General features: G+C 50.1%; 4 protein-coding genes across 4 annotated transcripts; 3 read left to right on the forward strand and 1 right to left on the reverse strand.

Moving 5' to 3' along the window:
* The first annotated feature begins 963 nt into the window (after positions 1–963).
* On the forward strand, positions 964–3,286 carry PV06_02758 (uncharacterized protein). The gene has a single exon (XM_016403480.1). The coding sequence runs from the start codon at positions 1,256–1,258 to the stop codon at positions 2,864–2,866; it is 1,611 nt and encodes a 536-aa protein (XP_016267377.1). The 5' UTR covers positions 964–1,255; the 3' UTR covers positions 2,867–3,286.
* A 6,699-nt stretch (positions 3,287–9,985) lies between these two features.
* Positions 9,986–10,909, reverse strand: PV06_02759 (uncharacterized protein; the record flags this gene model as incomplete). The annotated part of the gene is made up of 3 exons (XM_016403481.1): positions 9,986–10,523; positions 10,582–10,724; positions 10,781–10,909. The coding sequence occupies 3 exons, from the start codon at positions 10,907–10,909 to the stop codon at positions 9,986–9,988; spliced, it is 810 nt and encodes a 269-aa protein (XP_016267378.1).
* A 5,023-nt stretch (positions 10,910–15,932) lies between these two features.
* On the forward strand, positions 15,933–16,520 carry PV06_02760 (uncharacterized protein; the record flags this gene model as incomplete). Its single annotated transcript, XM_016403482.1, has 4 exons — positions 15,933–16,085; positions 16,140–16,273; positions 16,336–16,434; positions 16,484–16,520. The coding sequence occupies 4 exons, from the start codon at positions 15,933–15,935 to the stop codon at positions 16,518–16,520; spliced, it is 423 nt and encodes a 140-aa protein (XP_016267379.1).
* Positions 16,521–17,439: 919 nt separating this feature from the next.
* Positions 17,440–19,465, forward strand: PV06_02761 (uncharacterized protein; the record flags this gene model as incomplete). The annotated part of the gene is made up of 1 exon (XM_016403483.1): positions 17,440–19,465. One exon carries the CDS (start codon positions 17,440–17,442, stop codon positions 19,411–19,413), a length of 1,974 nt encoding a protein of 657 aa, XP_016267380.1. The 3' UTR covers positions 19,414–19,465.
* Between the last annotated feature and the right edge of the window lie 470 nt (positions 19,466–19,935).

Raw genomic sequence — 19,935 nt, forward strand, 5'->3', positions numbered from 1 at the left:
AGAAAAACGTATATGGTTGACGCATCACAGTGCTTTCCGTGGATTTGACGGTCCTTCCTCTGCCCCTGACTCCATGCCGAATCCTTCCTCTTTACCTTGTAACTGGTGCCGGTCGAAGGCGTGCTCTCTCTGTGCCCGCGTGTGGCCTGGCGCTGGGTGTTTGGCAGTATGTGATAGTCACAGCCATACAGAAGAGTTCTAATAGTTAAGATAGGTCCCAATCAATCTACAGGCAGGTTGTCGGGCGTTACAGATTCTCATCATGAGGGCACTGATGGCGGCTAATTGTGTTGGATCGGCTGTACCGACTGATCAAGTGTAAAAGTCCTTCCCGATTAGGTGAATAGCATTGCTAACATCGAATAGCAACTGGCTCAAAGCCCAAGCAAGTGACCTTGAGCCTAGATTTCGAAAGGCCAATCGTGCTTGTCGCGTTGGCGGCACTACCAGTGTCTCCGACCTTGGGGAGGTCTGGCAGATGCCAGATGTACCAGAGGATATCTTTCCCCGGGATGTGACGAGCAGGACGATTTTGGAATAGTTTGGATGAAATAGCCTGGAATGGCCATCAAGAAACAACAATAACACGAAATTGATGACACAGAGTTGTTACTCGATATGAATCCATCGGTCAGGGAGTGCGAGTACGGTGATCAAGGAACTGAATGACATGAACCTCCTTGCGGAATTCATATTTGATCAGAACCAATTGCTGAAGACGACATCATGTTGTTGGTATGCCACGCACGTACTGGAACGGAAGTTGGTCTCACTGCATCCCTTGACCAGAAATACTTGACAGCAAAAACAAAGTAACGACGAAGCTTCTGGGGAGGGAAATAAAGTATTGATAGTCTAGTCCCTGATAGGAATAGTCTATTGCTGACTCATATGACGTTGTGGACAGTTTTCTCCTGTCTTGTAGCGTGTCCGGTCATTTCATTTTGTCCAGTGGCTTTGCTCGTTGATGGCACGCTCTGCCTCGAATGCCCTGTCAACGTGTATCGCTTCTTATCGTAGAACGAACACGAGAATGTGATTGCGTGCAGCAAGCATGAACCCGAGTGTCATCTGCACGCGCCAGAAATTATCCCACTTCGTCTACGAGCACGAGGGCTTTTGATCCGAGTTGAATCCGCCGATTCCGCGTTACAGGCTTCGCCTAATCAAAGAACCACAAATACTCGAACACACGACTTTGCACGAAAGCATTCGCCTCCCGGTCTCCCATACCAACCTGACCGAGTTGTTAAAAATGTCAGATCCTATACAAATACCGCGGGCGCAAGACCACGAGGCCTACGGAGACGAAGCCGCAGCTGCAGATCTCCCCAGCAGTTTAGGATCTACCCACGATGGAAGCGAAGCCCTCACACCCGGTTGGCAATCGTCCTCACCGGGCAGTCCATATCTCTTGTCGAGAAACTCATCATATATCGGAAGTCAATCTCACCAGGAGGATTGGGAGATACCGTTGGACAAGATCACGTTTTTCGACATCTTCGACAACCTAGCCTTGCCCTCGAAGCTGGAAAAGTGGCAGGCAACACTATCGGCACAAAAAGAGAAGATAGCAAAGCAACAAGAGCGGATTCGGACGTCAGGGAACAATGCCAAAGATAGAGCCGTGGCTGAGTGGCGCAAGCGCGTGCCCACCGCCGACGAACAGCTCGCCAAGTACCGGAGACGCATGAAGAGATCGGTCGACGAGCTCAACAAGAGATGGAACGACACGGTCACCGTGTCCGTACGAGAAAAGGTATCTTTCATTTCCGCCGTCCTCAACGTCTTCATCAGCGGGTACCTGATCGGGGCCGTGCCCGAATACTTCTACTACTGGTTCACGATACAACTGTTATACTTTATGCCCATCAGGCTCATCACCTACCGCCAAAAGGGCTACCACTACTTCCTCGCAGACCTGTGCTACTTTGTCAACTTTCTCCTGCTGCTCGCGGTCTGGGGCTTCCCTCGATCGAAACGCCTCCTCATCAGCACCTACTGTCTGGCTTATGGAAACAACGCCGTGGCCATTGTCATGTGGCGCAACTCTCTCGTCTTCCACTCGCTGGACAAGGTGACCAGTCTCTTCATCCACGTCATGCCCCCAGTCGCCCTGCACTGCATGGTCCATCTGACGCCGGATGAGTTTTTGCGCCACCGCTTTCCGGCCGTGTACACCATCAAATCCAGCCTGCCGGGCTCAAAGGACCACTACAACCTATGGGCAATGTTGGGCTGGGCCTCGCTGCCCTACGCGGTGTGGCAACTCTCGTACCACTTCCTGATCACTGTCCGGAGACGCGAAAAGATCGCCGCCGGCCGCCCGACCTCCTTCACCTGGCTGCGCAAATCATACGCGACGACGTGGATCGGCAAAGTCGTCATCTCGCTCCCAAGCGCGCTGCAAGAACCGGCGTTCATGCTCATCCAGTACAGCTATGCCTTGCTCACCATCGTCCCCTGCCCAATATGGTTCTGGTACAGGTGGGCCAGTGCGGCTTTTCTCCTGTTCGTGTTCAGCTGGAGCGTCTGGAACGGCGCAAACTACTACATGGACGTCTTTGGCAAGAGGTTCCAGAAGGAACTGGAGCAGATGAAGCGCGACGTCGCCAAGTGGCAAAACAGTCCAGGTGCCACGCTCAGTCCTCCCAGTGGACCCGTGGACGCGGATGTGTCGAGCGTCGACGGCGGCGCCAGGGGCGGCGGCGGGAATGACCCAAACAAGCGAAGGAGTATCGACCAGATCCCTCTGCTGGACGAGACCCATCAAAATGGCAAAGTGGATTCTGGTGCACGATCCACAGGTACAGATTTACTCAATGATTCGAATTCGAGTGTGTTTGACAGGAAATCTGCGTCGTGAGTGCATCGCGAGGTCGTTGGTTGCTTTTCAAGAAAGGGATCTCTTGTTGGCTGGTGGGTGGGTGGATGGGAGGAATGGTATGCGAACAGTAATCCGACGAGAGAGAGCAAAAGGCGTGCTTCAAATCCTCTTTTTCTCGCTTACTTGCTGGCTCGCTTCATTGCTTGTTTGGTTTTCAGCATTTCCGACGGTCATTTTTTGCTGTGCTAGGCGTTGTTCGGGAGTGCAACGACACGAGATTGATACCCCCCTGGGCCATGGGTTGTGCTGTATATGTGGATTGGTTTTTTTCAATACCTGTATCATGGTCGAATGAACTACACTATACCTGATCTTTTGCTTGTTGGCCTGTTCATCGCTCTGTCACTTCGATGGTCTAACCAATCCTCCCTCTAACACTGTTGATTGTGACTTCATAGGTAAGATTTGGTCTCGGAATTGAAAAAATCCTAAACAAAAGTACTTGAGTGAGCCATCTCACTAAGATACACTCTCGACCACCTGGCACCGTCCTTGGGCCAGCAGCCATTGTACTCCGTGGTAGTCCTAGTATTTGCTGGTCAATCCGATTCCAAATTGCCCTCACAGACGACATCCGTCCACAAATCTCTCCCGACGCCCTCGCACTCTGGGCCATCGAACCACAAGAATTTCGTTATGATTCTCCTCACCTCGTCCCACGCATCTTTTTCGTCGCAATAGCAGCACGACGCCGACATGGGACTCCTCTGACGTACCAACAAATCCACAAACCACTGCCTCGCAGTATCATCTTCTTCGGCCACCACCCCACCGATCACTGCCGACCAGAGCAACAAGTCCGAGTAGTTGGCTTGGTCACTCCACAAGCCAAGTCCCATGCACCCCTTCAGGGCGGTCATGATCTGCTTGGCCAGAGCGCCGTGCACGCCCGCCACGGTCGGCATGGGAAAGAGCACGAGCAGCGTGTAAGCAAGCGTCGAGGACCTGACGACTTGATATAGAGCTTGTAGGTGCGCAATTTCCGCGACCGAAGACGTTTGGAATTCAGGTGTCTTGCATGTGCAAGTATCATAACTCGCGGCCGCAGCTAAATCTCCAGACGTCAACGTCGGGTTCAGACTCAATAGATCATGAGTCACGCTATTTCGAGCCCAGAGAATCTGAACCAGTGACGGCGCACCGGGCTGTTGGGAGAGATACATATCATATCCGAGTGTGATGGTGCGAATGTTGACTATGGTGTCGAAGAGGAGAGTGGTTGTGAGTGCCTTGGGAAGGACGTCAAACCCTGTAGTCATGTCCGCGAAGATGACAGGCAAGTTCGGTGGCGCGTCAGGCCATGTTGATAGGACGAGGCTCGTCGGGGCAAGGAGCGGCCATGCCGGTTTCGTCAGATTGAGCCAGGACATGAATATGTCGGCCCTGTAGGATGATTCCATTAGCTGCAGCTTTCAAAATGGATTCATTAAGATTTCTGCGTTGTAGACCTCGGTCCATAAAAGGGAAAGGAGATAACAGTAGAAGAGACAAGGCCAACACAACGTACAGTCCAAGTACATTGGCAATACCAGGTAGTTTGACCTTATGCAGACCACCTTTTCTCGCCACGAGCAGACGAATGGCTTTCATGTGTGTATCCTCCCAGCGTAAGCTACCGTAGTATTGTGTCTGCGCCGTAGCGAGTGGAGACCTAGCCAGCTCTCTGACGGGAACAGCAGTTTGATCACCACTCGAGGCGTGAGCGGCGAGAAGACTGATGCAGAAGAGTAGAGCATCCGCTGGGTCACCCGAGAGGGTTTGTAACTCATGGTTGAGCTCCTTGATAGCCTGGATTGCGTATTGGAAACGGAGTATCTTGATCTTGTGAGAAGTCTCACTAGAGAATGACTTGTGTGTTGCCCCAGCTAGCGCGATGGTGTAGAATGAAGCTGGAGAGTGCAACGAACAGCTGACGACGACATCGCGCAGGTTTGCAAGCGCCGAGACGGTGCTAGAAGGTGCCTTGCTGCTTACTCCCTCTAAGGATAATACTGTGTGCTCGTTTGAGATGACCGGTGGGTAATGCAGAAGACAGAGGGTTATACCGGACTGAAGGATCGATACACCTAGACAGAAATAGATAGTCAGCTTAGATGGAACGTTTGGTCATTTGGGACATTGCTTGCAATACGAGCCTTGCTCTGCGGCAACGGCATGGTGAATAAGGTCAAGGTCAAGGATACATACCATAATCAAGCATTTCCAGAACGTAAGAAGGCACGTTATTTGGCACGACTATGTTGAAAGGATCCAGCTGACCAGCTCCAGGATCTATGACTTTGAGGTTGTTGGCCTGGGTATCATCGTCCTTTGCCTCTTGAACGCTTTCCTTCTTTGGACGTGCAAATGTCGGCGTTCGATCTTTGGTTACTTGGGTCTTCTTACGCGGGTGGCGTTTACCTTGAGTACTTGAATCCCCCTGTTGTCGCATCATTTTGGCTTTCCTATGGTATTCTCTTGCTGCATGCTTTTGTGGCGAGATATCGTCATCAGCCTTCTTCGACTTTGCTTGCCGATACGGCACGAACATAATGTTCGTCGTCTGCTTGCTTCCAGGAGCCATGATATCGTTCTGTGTTTTGTGCTACAACCTGTGTATAGAAGACTTTCAGGATAGTCCAGAGTGAGAAGAGTCGGGGCTGGACATGGCCTGGCTCTTGGCCTGGGCAGCATAAAAGAAAATCTCACGGCCATTGAGCCATATTGGCGACTTGTTTCAAGCAAACATTTGAAAGAGCACCAGGGCTCAGCAGCAAACACTATTCGTGTGGATAGTTCAAAGCCGCTGTGGCCCGAAAAGGGAAGTCGTCTCAGCTGGACTTGGGCGACGCCATCACGCTAGCCAGGGGATGGCCTAGAGTCATTGGACAGAAGATGTTGAAAACCTTCCACATCAAAAGGCAGCGGAAAGTTCATTTGAAGGTTCTTTACCGAAGTTGGCTAGACATATGCATCCACGGCACAACTCAACATTGGGCGTCGATAGGTATTGATTTCCAGGTCAACATATTCAAACGGCTCCCACGCTTCTGTATCTCGGTTCTAGCTTAGCGGCAGAACCTAAGCATTCTATAGGCATTCACAGCCGTCAGTCCTGATGGTATTTGATATCATTGCCGGCATAAGACGCTCTCCGACTGCTCCAAATGTCCATGTGGTAAACATGGCTTCAGGTGCCGGACGCCATCCCTTCTCGGCTCGGAAGATCTCTAAGATCGCTCGTGGTGGGGGATTGGACCTTGCTTGGCCCGAGTTGTTTGGCAAGCCAGACATATCCTCCCCTCCATCAGTGTGGTTTAGAGAAATGGAGTCATCGTTGTGCGCAAAAGGACCTTGGTACCCATCGTGATACGCCGCTGACACGGACAACTCTGGATCCACCAGCGAGAGGTCATGGAAAGGCAGGTAGTTGTGCATTATCTCGTGGTCTCTGCATCGAGATGAGTAGTCGGTGTTTGCGGCGAAGCCATAAGCACTCTCTTCACACGAAAATTCATCTTCGCGGGCGGCTGGTACGGTGAACTTAGGTGTTGATTGCCGAAGTCCTTGAGTATTTGATACTGGATTCCAATTTTCAGGGATCGTACTCCTATTGCATGAGGGGATCGAGAAATCCACAGCATCTTCCTCCCAGACAAATTGGTCAAGGATGGGGTTACTTGCTTTGAGCCAATTCTAGCCCATCAGTCAAAGACGGAAACAGATAAACGATTAAAGAGTTCTTACAACTCTGGTCATGACTGCAACTGACATCGGTGGCACCATCTCCAGAGGAACAGGCTCATCATCACCATAGCGAGACCCCTTCGACCTCTCGTCCTCATCTCGTGTCAAGAATCTCGAGGAAGGAGTTGCGGTCTCTGGATGCGACGAGAGATCAGCCATATCGATTTCACGGCTGATTTGGTCATCGGGGTGAGGCATGGTTGGAAACTCGAGGCTTACTCCAAAGAGCTACTCGTTGCGATATGCATAAAGTTAGACAGGTTTAGGCGGTGGAACAAAGAAAGGGCGAGTATATAGTTGCTTTCGAGACCTCGCTGTAAGCACAAACTGAGAGTTTGGTGACAATCGTAGCATCACGCATCGTTTGAACGCGGATAAATCGGTCATGACATGCATTGCTTGAGCCGTTTGAGAAGCACCGGGGAGAGTAAAAACTGGCGGTGAAAAGGAAGTGAACGACCGTAAAAGGCCGGCATTCGGGGAAAGAGCGTTATTGATAAAGGTGAAGATGAATTGGGAATTCAGTAAATTCACGATCAACCGCGTAGTTGACGCTGCATCCATGTGCTTGGGGGCGTTTCTTGACAGGCAATCGCATGATGGCTGATGCCCAGATGTCGAAATATCGTCTGCAGATGCTCCACGAACGCCCTGTTGGATGATTGTGTGAGGAGTTGCACAAACGAAGGGGCAGCCAAACATCATCAGCGTTGGACGTAGTTTTGTATCGACGAATGTTTTGAAATCGACTGTTTTTCTTGATGATGACCGGTGACCAAATGTATCATGGATCTACAAAAGAACTGAGGGAAACGCTTTTTGAAGCCACTGGAGTGTCCAAGGCTGGAAGCTGACATAAACGAGGCTGTGACATGCGCGCGTTCTCGGGCGGAATACGGAGTAGCTTTGATCCGCATTCAAGATGGCAGATATTGATTACCTCGTATTCTTCCCATTCTCGACCATTATCTCAGTCTACCTACTTAAAGCTATTTATCACAAGTCCTTTGGCCGACACTCCCAAAAAATTTCAAACTACAAAGCCATGCCGCTATCACAGACTCTAGCCCAAACCTCCCTCGCAGCATCGATCCTCGCATCCACCATCGGTACTTACATTGCCCTCTCACCTCCAAACCCAACCAGCACACACTCGACAACACCACCTTCGACAGGTGACGTTATTCGTTGGTTACAGCTCACAAACCGGCACATTACAAAAATAGCACTGGCTCCGCTTGGTTTTGCGTCACTGTACACCTCGAGCCTGGTTTTGTGTCACCCAAGGATCCCCTCTTTCTTACTCGGCCACGGTGCCGTCGAGAACGGTCTCCTCACCAACACAAACCTCTTGACGTGGTCGGCGTCGACGTCTGTCCCGCTGGCCCTCATCTTCTGCGCCGGGATCCCTCTACGCTTGGTCTCGTACGCTTCGCTAGGCAACAACTTCACATTTGCATTGACTGAACCCGACCGCCTGACCACGAACGGAATTTATGCTTACGTACAGCACCCCAGCTACACTGGGATTGTGATCCTCGTTCTCTCCAACCTCGCTCTCTTAGGCCGGATCGACGGAGCCGCCCTGAGTTGTCTGACCCCACCGAGATGGTACTCTGGTTTGCGAAAGCTACAGGCTTTATTCTTCCTCCCCATCGGACTGTCACTTTTGTTGTTTGGGGTATGGACGAGGGTGACGCAAGAGGAGAAGATGCTCAAGGATGAATTTGGGGTCGAGTGGGAAGAATGGCACTCCAAGACATGGCGGTTCATCCCATGGGTCTTTTAGTCCCTCTGCAGGGGTCGGCGAGCTTCCAAGGAATCTCATTTCGTCCACAAGATTGCACCTCCGCCGACACCATTACTTCTCAAGGGATTGTCACGTCCTTGATCATCTACGGCTTCACAGATGAAGCCGACGAGCTCCCGAAACCCGCACCTTTGGTAAAACGTTTCCTTGCCCTCAGCCGCGACCACGTTGGCTGGTAATTCGCCACTCGGGTCCGCTTTGACGAGTGATTCGAACCCGTGCTCGACCAGTTCCCGCCCGTACCCGTGTCCTTGATAGTCGGGATGAACAGCCAAACTTTCCAGTGACCAGAAGTTCTTCTGGCGATGCGGAGCACTATAGAAGTCCTTGACGAACGGTCCACACCTCGACATGAGGTTCCAGTACGTGAGTGGTTCGGGGATTTCTGCAGTAGGTTTGATGGCAGCCTTGTTCGGAAAAAAGAATCTTTTGATTCTGTAATATGTCGCGAACATCGGTCTCATCAATAGCCCTGGCACAAACGAAAATCAATATATACAAAAACCTACTTTCTGACTCGGGGAGGAGCGTACTAGAAGAGAACAAGTCAAAAACTTACTTGGATCCCATCTACCCCATGCACCATGTAAATGTTCCCAACCTTGACCATTTCTTTGCCATTCACTTGTTCCGGTTATTATGATTTGACTGTTCTTTGTTGTGGCCGCGTCACCGGCGGCGGTGCGTTTGTCGTTGCTGCCGCCCGAGCCAAGCAGAAGCGGCGTTTGTTCTTCCGGGACGTCGTGACTGTCTTGACGATACGAAACCATCATGATCTTGGAATAGTCGTACCAGGCCAACCACAAATGTTCTTCCAGGGCCCTCGCAAATTCTCCAGGGTACTCGTCCATTCGAGGGAACAAGACCTTGAAAAGTCGGTCCGGCCCGAACGAAGCGGCGTAAACCTGGACCATGACCGGTATGTCGGCCTTTGTGGCGATTCTGACCGGCATCGTTTACCACGTTTACCTACAAACTCGTATTGAAAAGTGTATAGTGACTGGCAAGATTTAAACGAGACCACCACCAACAACAACGGTGTGTATAGGTTATGGAAAGAATACAAAGTGTCATGCCGCACAAAAAAGACGAGTGGAAAAGCAAAACCCCACATGAACCAAATTGGGTCAAAAGGAGTGGGAAACGTTCGTCTTTCAAATACTACTCCGTACTCCGTACTCCTGTAAGGTCAAGAAGAGAAGAGAAGAGGCAATGTGACGAGTTTATTTAGTACACAATTCTACGGATTAGTGTGTGATTGCAATCTACAGGGTACAAGTCACACTGCTTAGTGAGGTTCTTCGACCTTCAACTAGGACCTCTTCAGACATACAACCGAAATACAAAGTACAGTACAGATGCTCCGTACTCCATACTCCATACCTTACTAGGTACTCTATCCCAACCTGTCTTTTTGCTTTCACCATTAAAACCATATTACCCCTGATACTCCCCTCTATACACGTATGGTGAACTTCAATCCTCATACTATGTCACTGCAACAACACTCCCTCACGTTGACCCCCAAACCATTCTCTAGCCTCCCACACACTATCGACACCTCAATACTCATGTCGCACCTCATACACCACATCCTTGTGAATAATGTGATCTTCACTACCAGCTCTCCCGGTAGACACATCTTCCTGCGACACGGTAGAATTGCCATCCTGCTGATGTCCAGTATTCGGTGGACCTTCGACGTGCGCTTGATAGCTTGAGTACCCAGTAGGATTGAAGCGGATGCTCGTGCTCTTGCCCATCGCTTCAGCGTCGTAATCATCACCTCCTTTTCCAGTGTTTGGCGGTACCATTTTGCCGACGATGCTCCTGTTCCTGCTCCTGCCATTGGACATGGACTCAAGTTGATATGTATTCCCTCTTGACGCTTCGGCGTTGCTTCGATATCCGTAGACTGTCGCCTGAGTTGTGTCGAACTTGCGCAGGTATTGATTTAGGGACGGGATGGCCGCAGACAAAAGAGCATAAAACAGCTCGGCCTGGCGGAAAAGGACCGGACTCACAAGTGCCATACCGGCGTTTGAGGCCGAGTTGAACCGGACGACGTATTTGATGTTGAGTCCTATGAGTACGATGATTCTGCAGTCCAAAATCAGTCTTCATCGTCCTTCCAAATCCAACGAAGGGGAAGATATACGGTAGCCTCAAAAGAAAACACATCGATGCTTGCAATTTCCTGTGCCAGGTCATTTGGAGTGTGGAAATGACCCCAACCGCAAGTACCAGAATGCATATCTCGAGCACAGCGTCCAGTGAACCGACGGCAGCCCATCGCGAGACCTATACGTTCTTGTCAGCCTAACAATCATAACTTTTCGAACTGACATTAAACCAACAAGATTTGCACATTTCTGATCATGGGCATGAATAATCGCAACAGAGTCACACCCTACGGTGACTCCCAGGATAGACCCCAAGCACCACGTACCACAAACGCCCATGGCCATTTCGGATATGACGGGCATCTTGTGCCCACTGACTGTAAACAGACGCCGACAGAACCAGATGACAGAGCATTTGCTAATAAAGAGAGCCAGGAGAAAGAACACATCAGCAGTCCGGATACACTAGCATCTCTCGTCAGTTTCACTTAAAACTCTGAGCTTCTTTCTTTGTCGTTGGAACACTAACTCGAGCAACAATAGTAGTATCGTGAGAGGACAGCAGTGCATATGAAGCTCCAAAGCCCGCATCGACCGTTGCAACCAGGATGGTTATAAATTGTGGAAATGCGAGAGACTGTCATTCTAAAGATCAGTTCTGTCTCTCCACAAAATCAAAGGATTGAACTTGCGGTGGCGGCCAGAGATAACCAGTCTTCCACCCCCATATTCCGATGTCTCACAATCAGCCTCATAGCAAGAACCATGCTGGCGTAGATCATAAACAAGATAGTCATGGTCAATACTATACCACGATGATCATCACCTGTAACTCCATATGGACGTGGCCCATATATGGGTGTTCCGTTCGCAGGGTAGGCCATACTGCATGAACGGGACAAGTGTGCGATGCTTTGCTATTTCGCTCAAGGGTCAGAGCAGAGCATGTAAGACTATGTTGCTGTATTGTGTCCCTGGCAGCACCTTCTGGTACGAGGCTCGTCGCAAGCAGCTAAACCTCAAGCGATCGACAAGGTGAGTCCTCAGGCTGGGGATCTGAGACCTCTGTCTGCTGCACCTAGTGCTCCGCTTGCATGGACTATCTATCTCCTCTCCAGGGGCCCCAGGACACTGTCACACATGACGATACCTTTGCAAAACACGCAATCTTGGAGATTCAGAAGCGGTTCGTCTTGTTCGCATCTCGCCAGAAGAGAGCCCCACGAGGTTTCACGCCACAACGTAGCATATGCGAATCAGTAAGGATTCGTCGCAGGAGGTAAATGGTGGCGGGTGATCTTCTATGCTTGTCGCAGGCATGGAGAGATATCTTCCTGAGATGGGACAGCGGCCTGGGTTGCATTTGCTTAGTTGAGCCATCCATGCCCTTGTGCTTGCCCTTGTCCATGGATGGGGGCGACAGACTGCTCTTTGAGAATTTCCAGTGAGCATCCGCAGAAGGCTGGTTCCGACCTTGGGAGAGCATGATCTTGGAACGTCACAGTGACCACGCTCGAATACGTCTGGGATAAGAAGACAAGCGCCGGCACGGGCACCGATTGAGGCTGCTCCGGGTCCCACATACCCCGGTTTCATACGAATAGGCGCGTCAATTTGTGCTCTAGCGAAGAGAGGCTTGCCCACGCTTGAGCCATCTAAAGACGGAGGTGTGGTCGATCATCCCCTTCCACTGCCCGGAACGAGTCTAGACAAGCTAAGAGGTCTGTCTCCATTGCTGCTAAAGATGTGCCGTAGTGCCGGCCTGATCTCCCCGAGAAGACTATCGTGACCTCTCTGAAGCACAGTCGTTGGCCCTGTGGTACATTGTCTCCTCAACAATGCAGTTGTCGAAGAAAATACCACCTGATTCGACGGTATCGTTGACCACATTCAGACTGGAAATTGACCATCCAACTCGTTAGCGATGTTGGCTACCTTGGACAAAGCGGTACAACGCATTCAGGTACTTGGTCGGGCCGTTCCACTTGGAGGATGAGGCAACGTCTTGCCTCGGCGATGCATATTTGTTCTGTCACATTTGATTCTCCCTCGATAAGAAGAATATTGACCCAGCTTTTCACTTCAACGTACCTCACTCGATATGGCAAGATCAGACCAATCTATTCTCAGCGTAATGTTTGTATCCGTATCAATACCAAGGAATTCGCATTGTAACAAAACAAGACTTGCGAAAACACCTTCAACTCGATCACATGCCAGATTTGGAGCGGGCATATCACACACAGAGCTCCGAGGTGGGCCAGCACAGGCATTTCGAAACTACACATGGGTCATAGCGACAATATATTGCTTGTTTGCATTAGTCTGCAGCTCTTGCCCTGTTGGGTTGGGGTCTGCATGGCAGTGCAGAACACTGAGGTGGCCTCCAGCGACAAGTAGCTGCCTCAGATGCTTGCTATTTTCTGCTCATCTTTATTTCGAACTGTGGCATGCTTGGTCGGTACATGAAATGATAGTCGTTCTTTTGCATAGGAGAGCTTGGTCGCACTGCTCAACTTGGGATCGGCCCAATATAATAACGTGCAGGTAGTCCTTGCAGAGTCGTATTCGTTAGACCTTGTCCCTGCTCGGTGACAAGGACATTCTCCGCTCGTGCATAGCAAGCTAGCTTGCGGCGTAGAAGCGTGGTTCTTTAGAAGACGGCACAGTCTGAAATTCGAAGCTGACCACGGTATCAGCTGTCCTCCCTGCGTTCTAGATCATCCGGAACCTAAATTCAGGAGAACGTACCCTACCAAGTACATCAACCATCACCCACACACAATAAGGGGTTTTAGAACCCCTGCTCTTGCGAAAAATATTTGACCCCATGCCACATGGCGTTCAATGCCTGTTGAGAGCTGAGAATAACAAATCTGCCGACGTCCAAGTTTGAAGATTTGCCGTTGTTGCTGCTTTTCTTCCTTCGTCGACTCCTTCTCTCTTCTTCGCGGAACCATATTCTTCTGAAGTTTCCAAACCGGCATGGACAAGCAAGCTGATTACAGCATCGATGCTGGTGACGAGGCCAATGATGAAGTTGTCCTTGGGCAGAAGACCGGCACATTGGCCGACAAGAAAGCCATGGCGCGGCTTGGAAAGGAGCAGGTTTTCAAGGTTTGTGTCCGATGAATTTGGGTGACATACCTTTTGCTGACACCCACCGCAGCGTAATTTTGGCTTCGTGTCAATCTTCGGCTTCGCTCTCATCATAATGGGAACTTGGGAGGGTATCATTCCAACTCTCGCTTTTGGTCTTGGGAATGGAGGACCTGGAGGTCTTATCTGGACATTTCTTGCGACTTGGACTGGATTCACCTTGGTGACCATTTCTATGGCCGAGATGGCCTCTATGGCACCCACTTCAGGTCGGCTGTTCCATCACACATCCCAATCTTACAATTGCTGACAAGACAACTTCATCATCAGGTGGTCAGTACCATTGGGTATCTGAGTTTGCCCCTCCACATATTCAGAAGATTCTGTCCTACTTTATCGGATGGCTTGGTGTCTTGGGCTATCAGGTCGGCACGACAATAGGAGCGTACGTCGCCGGCACATTAACCCAAGGGCTCATCATCTTGAACAATCCCGACACCTACACTCCGCAACGATGGCATGGTACGTTGATGGCCATTTGTGTCAGCTCATGTGTAGCTATATTCAACATCTTCTTGGCCAAACATCTCCCGCTGGTAGAAGGGATCATCTTGGTTCTTCATCTTGCTGGATTTGTTGCGGTCATGGTACCACTCTGGGTGATGGCTCCCAGGAGTCCCAGCTCACAAGTGTGGACATCATTCTTGGATGGTGGCGATTGGGGAAGTGGTAAGTAGAGTACTGTATCCAATCATCGACCTCCTGTAGACTAATGTTTTCCAGTGGGACTGGCATGCATGGTCGGGATCATTACAAGTGCTGGGGCCCTGGTGGGAGGCGACGCTGCGGCGCACATGGCTGAAGAGTTGAAGAATGCGTCCAAGATTTTGCCGAGAGCCATGATCTGGACAATCATTGTCAACGGCGCCCTAGGTTTCGTGATGCTTGTGTGAGTATTTCCCAACGCTGACGCCAGTGCTTTTGCACCACTGACCACTTTCCAGTACATTTCTCTACACTCTAGGTGACCTTGAGGAGGATCTCGCAACTCCAACTGGATACCCTATCATCCAGGTCTTTGACACTGCCACAGGGTCACCTGGTGGAGCCTCTGGCATGACGGCCATCTTGATCCTCCTTGGAGTCTGCGGCAATCTAACGACCATGGCGGGCTCGTCTCGCCAGCTGTTTTCATTTGCGCGCGATAAAGGGGTCCAATTCAACAGATGGCTGTCGAGAGTGCCTGCTGGGTACGATGTTCCCGTCAACGCGATCCTGGTGTCGGCATTGTGTTCATGTGTCTTTCATTGTATTTACATCGGGTCTGTGGTGGCATTCAACATCATCCTGTCCATTGGCACGGTGGCGCTCCTGACTTCATACATGGTCTCAATTGGCACAATCACTTGGAAGCGTATACGAGGTCATCCCCTACTCCCATCGAAGATGTCACTAGGCAAGTTTGGTCTTCCGGTCAACATTGCCTCGATGCTCTTCTGCGCCGTGGTATATGTTATTGCATTCTTCCCGCCAGAACCAAATCCACCAGCGATCTCCATGAACTGGGCCATTGTGGTTTATTCCGGGGTTTTACTGACGGCTTCGATGTATTACCTCTTCCGAGCGAGATTTCATTATGCTGGACCGGTGACCTATGTCAGAAAATCCATCTAGTCGGTGGATTGCTGTGTGGCGCAAAGTTTTGAACTGTCAGCATTCAGTGATATGAGTGGGGGAAGGCAAGATTGTTTGATGGAAAAGTTGTACTGAAAAAGATGAAGCTAAATACAGATATCTACTGGAGGTATGTGTCAAGGAAGAGCAGGAAAATATGTACGCAGAAGGCACGATAGATAAATACTTGATGTCAATTGAATATTCCCTGCAGAAACACTTGCCACGTGATGGCCGTTGTGCCTTGGACAGATAGTTCGAGTTATCGCCGGAGCAGCCACTATCAAAAGGACATATCAAACTTCGCGTCCATTTTCTCCTCATCATCAACTCCAGTCATCTCCGCAATCATCGCGCTAAAAGCCCATCATCAAGCACTGACTCTTGACTACTGCCCCTTATGCTCCCGTCAGCGCCTACGCGTCCACACGGCTCGGCACAAGTAGCAAGACATTTGTTGCTAAAATTATCTCTTCCAGACTTGTTGAAATTACGGGGTAATTCTCTAGCGATACGAGCGTAGAAAGTCCTCATCCTTTCATGTTCACTGCGTTTTTTGTCTTGATCGCAAGAACAAAAGGCCAACCCACATCTATTTCTCAAAAGTACCACCATGAAGCTGTCGTGCCTAGCCATGGGTACGGGTCTGCTGAGCATCCTTGAGATCGCTTATGCTCAGACCAGTGGCATTTGGCTTGACTGGCCCTACAGCGTCGTCCATCCGAACCATACTTACGAACTCGGCTGGGAGATCAAAAGGCGCTATGTACGCAGGAACTGAGACTTGCAGAACCTGACCGCTTACACTTTTTCCTCACAGACCCTCGAGCTCCTCCTAGTCAAACAATTCGATGGTGGTTGGACGGCGGAGGAAAAGCTCTGGTCAGACGAAGAAGGAAAGCCACCTGGAGGTTCATATAACTGGACTGTTCCTACAGAGTATGAGCCTGGAGCGTGAGTAGAATACAGTCTTGACTTTTTGGAGACGGGCCTGAGATAACACAACGATCGAGCAGCAACTACGGCCTGTGGCTCCATGGTGAAGACGTCCCTGATGACCAACAAGGCTACGCCAACCTGACAGAATGGTTCCAAATCTCAAGCAATGAGCCAAAGTAAACTCGTCTCGCCCATCAGATGAGTCAAGAACTGACAAAGCACTAGGGATGATACACTCCTGCGACTAACCAAGCAAGACTAGGTAGAATGAGGTATTTCTGAGTCGATTTGCCAATGGCGTTCGTCGAAGATAGCAAGAGAAACTGTGAGATTTGGTGAAGGTAGTACGAGTAGTCCTGTGAGGTAGTAAGCAATACTTTGATCGCAGCAATATAGTCGCTTTTGGAGGTATACATGAAGAGCACGATTGACCAATGTATACTTCGTTTCCAGAGTCTCGAGACCCTCACATCGCTATATGCCTAGAAGAAGCTTTCCTCTGTAAGCTTATCGTCGATGTGTACCCGTGTGAGCCCGGTTCCACATCCAAATCCCGCAAGGCTGTACAAGGCTCAAGTTGCTGCACTCGATTTCGTACACATCAGATCCCTCAGTGAAGGTGAAACGGAATACGTACCTGGCTTGCACATACTAAGTCTATATTCACTTAAGTGATCCACTATTTTATTCCATGGTAGATATGTTTGAAAAAGTGAAATTTCCTCCAACAAAGAATCGCCTTGATGGCCACTACTAAGACTCACCACGTCGTAATGCGACTTTGGCTCGAGTGGTTTGGAGGTGGGCTTATCCTTGGAAACCAGTTGCTTAGTGGATTAAACTGGGAGTCTTCAACAGGTTTCCATGACTACTGTAGCAATCTCTACAAGTATTACGGAGTAATACGTTCCTTGAGGGAGTTGAGATTTGTGAATGGTCATAGTCGGGATAAGTATTAGGAGCGCCGACCGTTGGCAGACGGCGGTCGGGACTTCGAATCTCCAAATAACTTTTTTGTCAAAAATCCCCTTTTCTTTTTCTTCTTTTGACGGTGGTGAAGATGAGAGAAGGTGAAGGTAGAATTGAGGTTCACTTTGTCGATGGATGGAATTGATTCCCCGGATTGATTACATACTCCATATACTCCGTATTTACCGGCGAATTCCCATGTCTCCAAATTCATGGCAACAAAAAAGAAAATAGAGCGCATCCATCTCCAACTGCCTCAATTTCACAGCATCAAAGCTTTCCTGAAAACGCTCGTTCAATGTGAGAGAGGCATGAGCTTAGCATGTCCTTACAGGCATGTTTCGTACGCGACATGGCGTCTTCAGATCTTCCGACGTCTATGTAAATCGATAGAGCCGGGATTCTTTCGTGATACTCCTGCCCTTCCCACTCCCTTTCCCTTTGGCGTCGCCAAATCGAAGCGCAACCAAAGCACCTTTCGCGCGTTTGACGAGGACAAGAACAATGTACCGGAGACTATAAGAGATGGAAATGAATGGGTGTATGATGCGCCCGGTAAAAGGTCAAAGCTACGCCCACACAACAAAAGCAACCCTGGATCATCCCGAAACCCCTCTTTCAATCCTTACAGCTCGGACGGCCGAAATTCAATAAGAAATCTGGTGTCTCAGCTCAAACCTGTCATCGCAAAAGCCCGGAGAAAAGATGCGGATACGACAACCAGCGATGCAGTCTCCATTGAGTCGACACGTCTCCCTCGAACACCGATCCTCAAGCGAACGGGTCCCAAGCACATGGAAGCGAAGAGGATGCCCACTGAAGCAGAGTTGGATGCCTTAAGAACCAACATCTGGGCGCAAATGTTGGCGGCCCCTCTAAGGGCATGCCAGGGGAGTTTCGCGAGGTTGCCGTCTCCTTTCATGATGGATCTAGATTTTGTGGAGGACCCTGAGAAAAAGGCCATCCATCTGGCACCGGCGCAACTCGCAGACTTGGACGCACTGGAAGCACGGATGGCGAGGGAACTATCCAAAGAGAACTGGCTTCGAACTCGCAAGGATAATGACAACGACACGACCAGAGCACAACGACAACAACAACATCATGATGACGACGAAGAAACCAGCGAGTCATCAATCCTCCCACAGCCACAACAACAACCACCACCACCACCACCGCCACCGACGACGACATCGACAACGACGAGCACCCAAAAGGTTAAGCAAAGACCAAAGTCTCGGCTCCTCGCAGACATCAACCTGGTACGGTTTTTGACGCTCAAACTCATGGAACGTTCGAAGCGTGTGAAAGGGAAGATAGTCTCCAAACCCAACGCCTTGGCGAGGCTGGTACCAGCGCCCCTCAAGGAAGCTCTGGAAAAGGCACAGCACTACTCCATCAACAAACGAAAGATCGACACCGCCACGGGGGCTCTGGCGAGTGACGAAACCGAACCGCTCCAGATGGAATATCTTTCGCGTCTACAGTGGCAGGTGGACATGTATGAGCGGATTCCCCGAATGATGAGGAAACGGATCCTCGTCGCTCTCAAGGCCCTGGCAGAACAAGCGACCTCTGAAGTGGCTGATGGAACAGGGAATACCCCGAAAGCCATGGCTCTGTCGGTTGTTGCTGTTGATGATGATGATGCTGCAGTCACCACTTCCTTGACGACGAACCACATTGACTGTCCTTGTCCCCCACCAGACAGTATAATTTTGCACATTGGAGAGGGAGACACTCGTGCATTGTCATCTTCGATCTCAATCTCAGAATCCGAAGCCAATGAGAATCAACCACCTTTGCCATCGAATTGGCTCGTTCCTCCCATGATCAACGTCGTCGTCGACGACGGCAGCACACATCAACGACGACGACGACTTCCTGTGTTTTCTCTGAGTACAATGTTCGTTGGCCATGCAGGTGCGGCTGACCACGACATCTCTGCCCTCTCCGAATTGACATCCCAATACAAAAAGGTTCTCCTTCGTCATGACCGCAATACTTCCACCGAAAATGATCGGTCGAAAGACCATTTCATCCTCGTCCGTCCTGGCGTAGGTCCACCGAAAGTCTTGATGGAAGAGGTTTGGCAGTTGTGGCGGTACCTGGGCGGTTCGAACATGGGACTGGTGCACGACGAGGAGACGGAGCGTTGTTTCGATCAAGGCATACTTGTCAAGTAAATTCAGGGCAGGTTTGGACGGGTTTGGACGGGTTTGGACGGGTTCGTCGAAATAAATGATCATGATCACATGTAATATACATCTCTGTATACTCAATGTAAAATACCCAAGGTTGTGTGCCTCATGACTTCACAATCTGTTCAACTATTTTCCTTCTGGTCATTGTCATTCATCATTCCATCATTCCATCGTCATAAAACGCCTAAATAGATGAGACCAGGGTGAACATCACGATCATCGTCGTAATATTTCCCTTCCGTTTGCTCTTCTCTGGGTGGTCTCATCGGTTCTCGTCTCTTCTGGTGCTGATGATGCTGCTTCCGATACTGAAAGGTCCAACGTCGTCGACTCCCGTCCTGATGATGGTCCACCCGGTTGCAAACTCTTCCTCCTTCCTTTCCCTTCTCCTCCACCTCCACCTTTACCCTCTTCTTCTTCTTCTTCTTCTTCTTCTTCTTCTTCTTCTTCTTCTTCTTCTTCTTCTTCTTCTTCTTCTTCTTCTTCTTCTTCTTCTTCTTCTTC

The sequence above is a fragment of the Exophiala oligosperma genome (assembly GCF_000835515.1).
Source record: "Exophiala oligosperma strain CBS 72588 unplaced genomic scaffold supercont1.2, whole genome shotgun sequence".
In the NCBI taxonomy this organism is placed as follows: domain Eukaryota; kingdom Fungi; phylum Ascomycota; class Eurotiomycetes; order Chaetothyriales; family Herpotrichiellaceae; genus Exophiala; species Exophiala oligosperma.

Coding starts and splice junctions, on each gene's coding strand:
- PV06_02758 (XM_016403480.1), top strand. CDS start 1,256: ATGTCAGATCCTATACAAATACCGCGGGCGCAAGACCACGAGGCCTAC.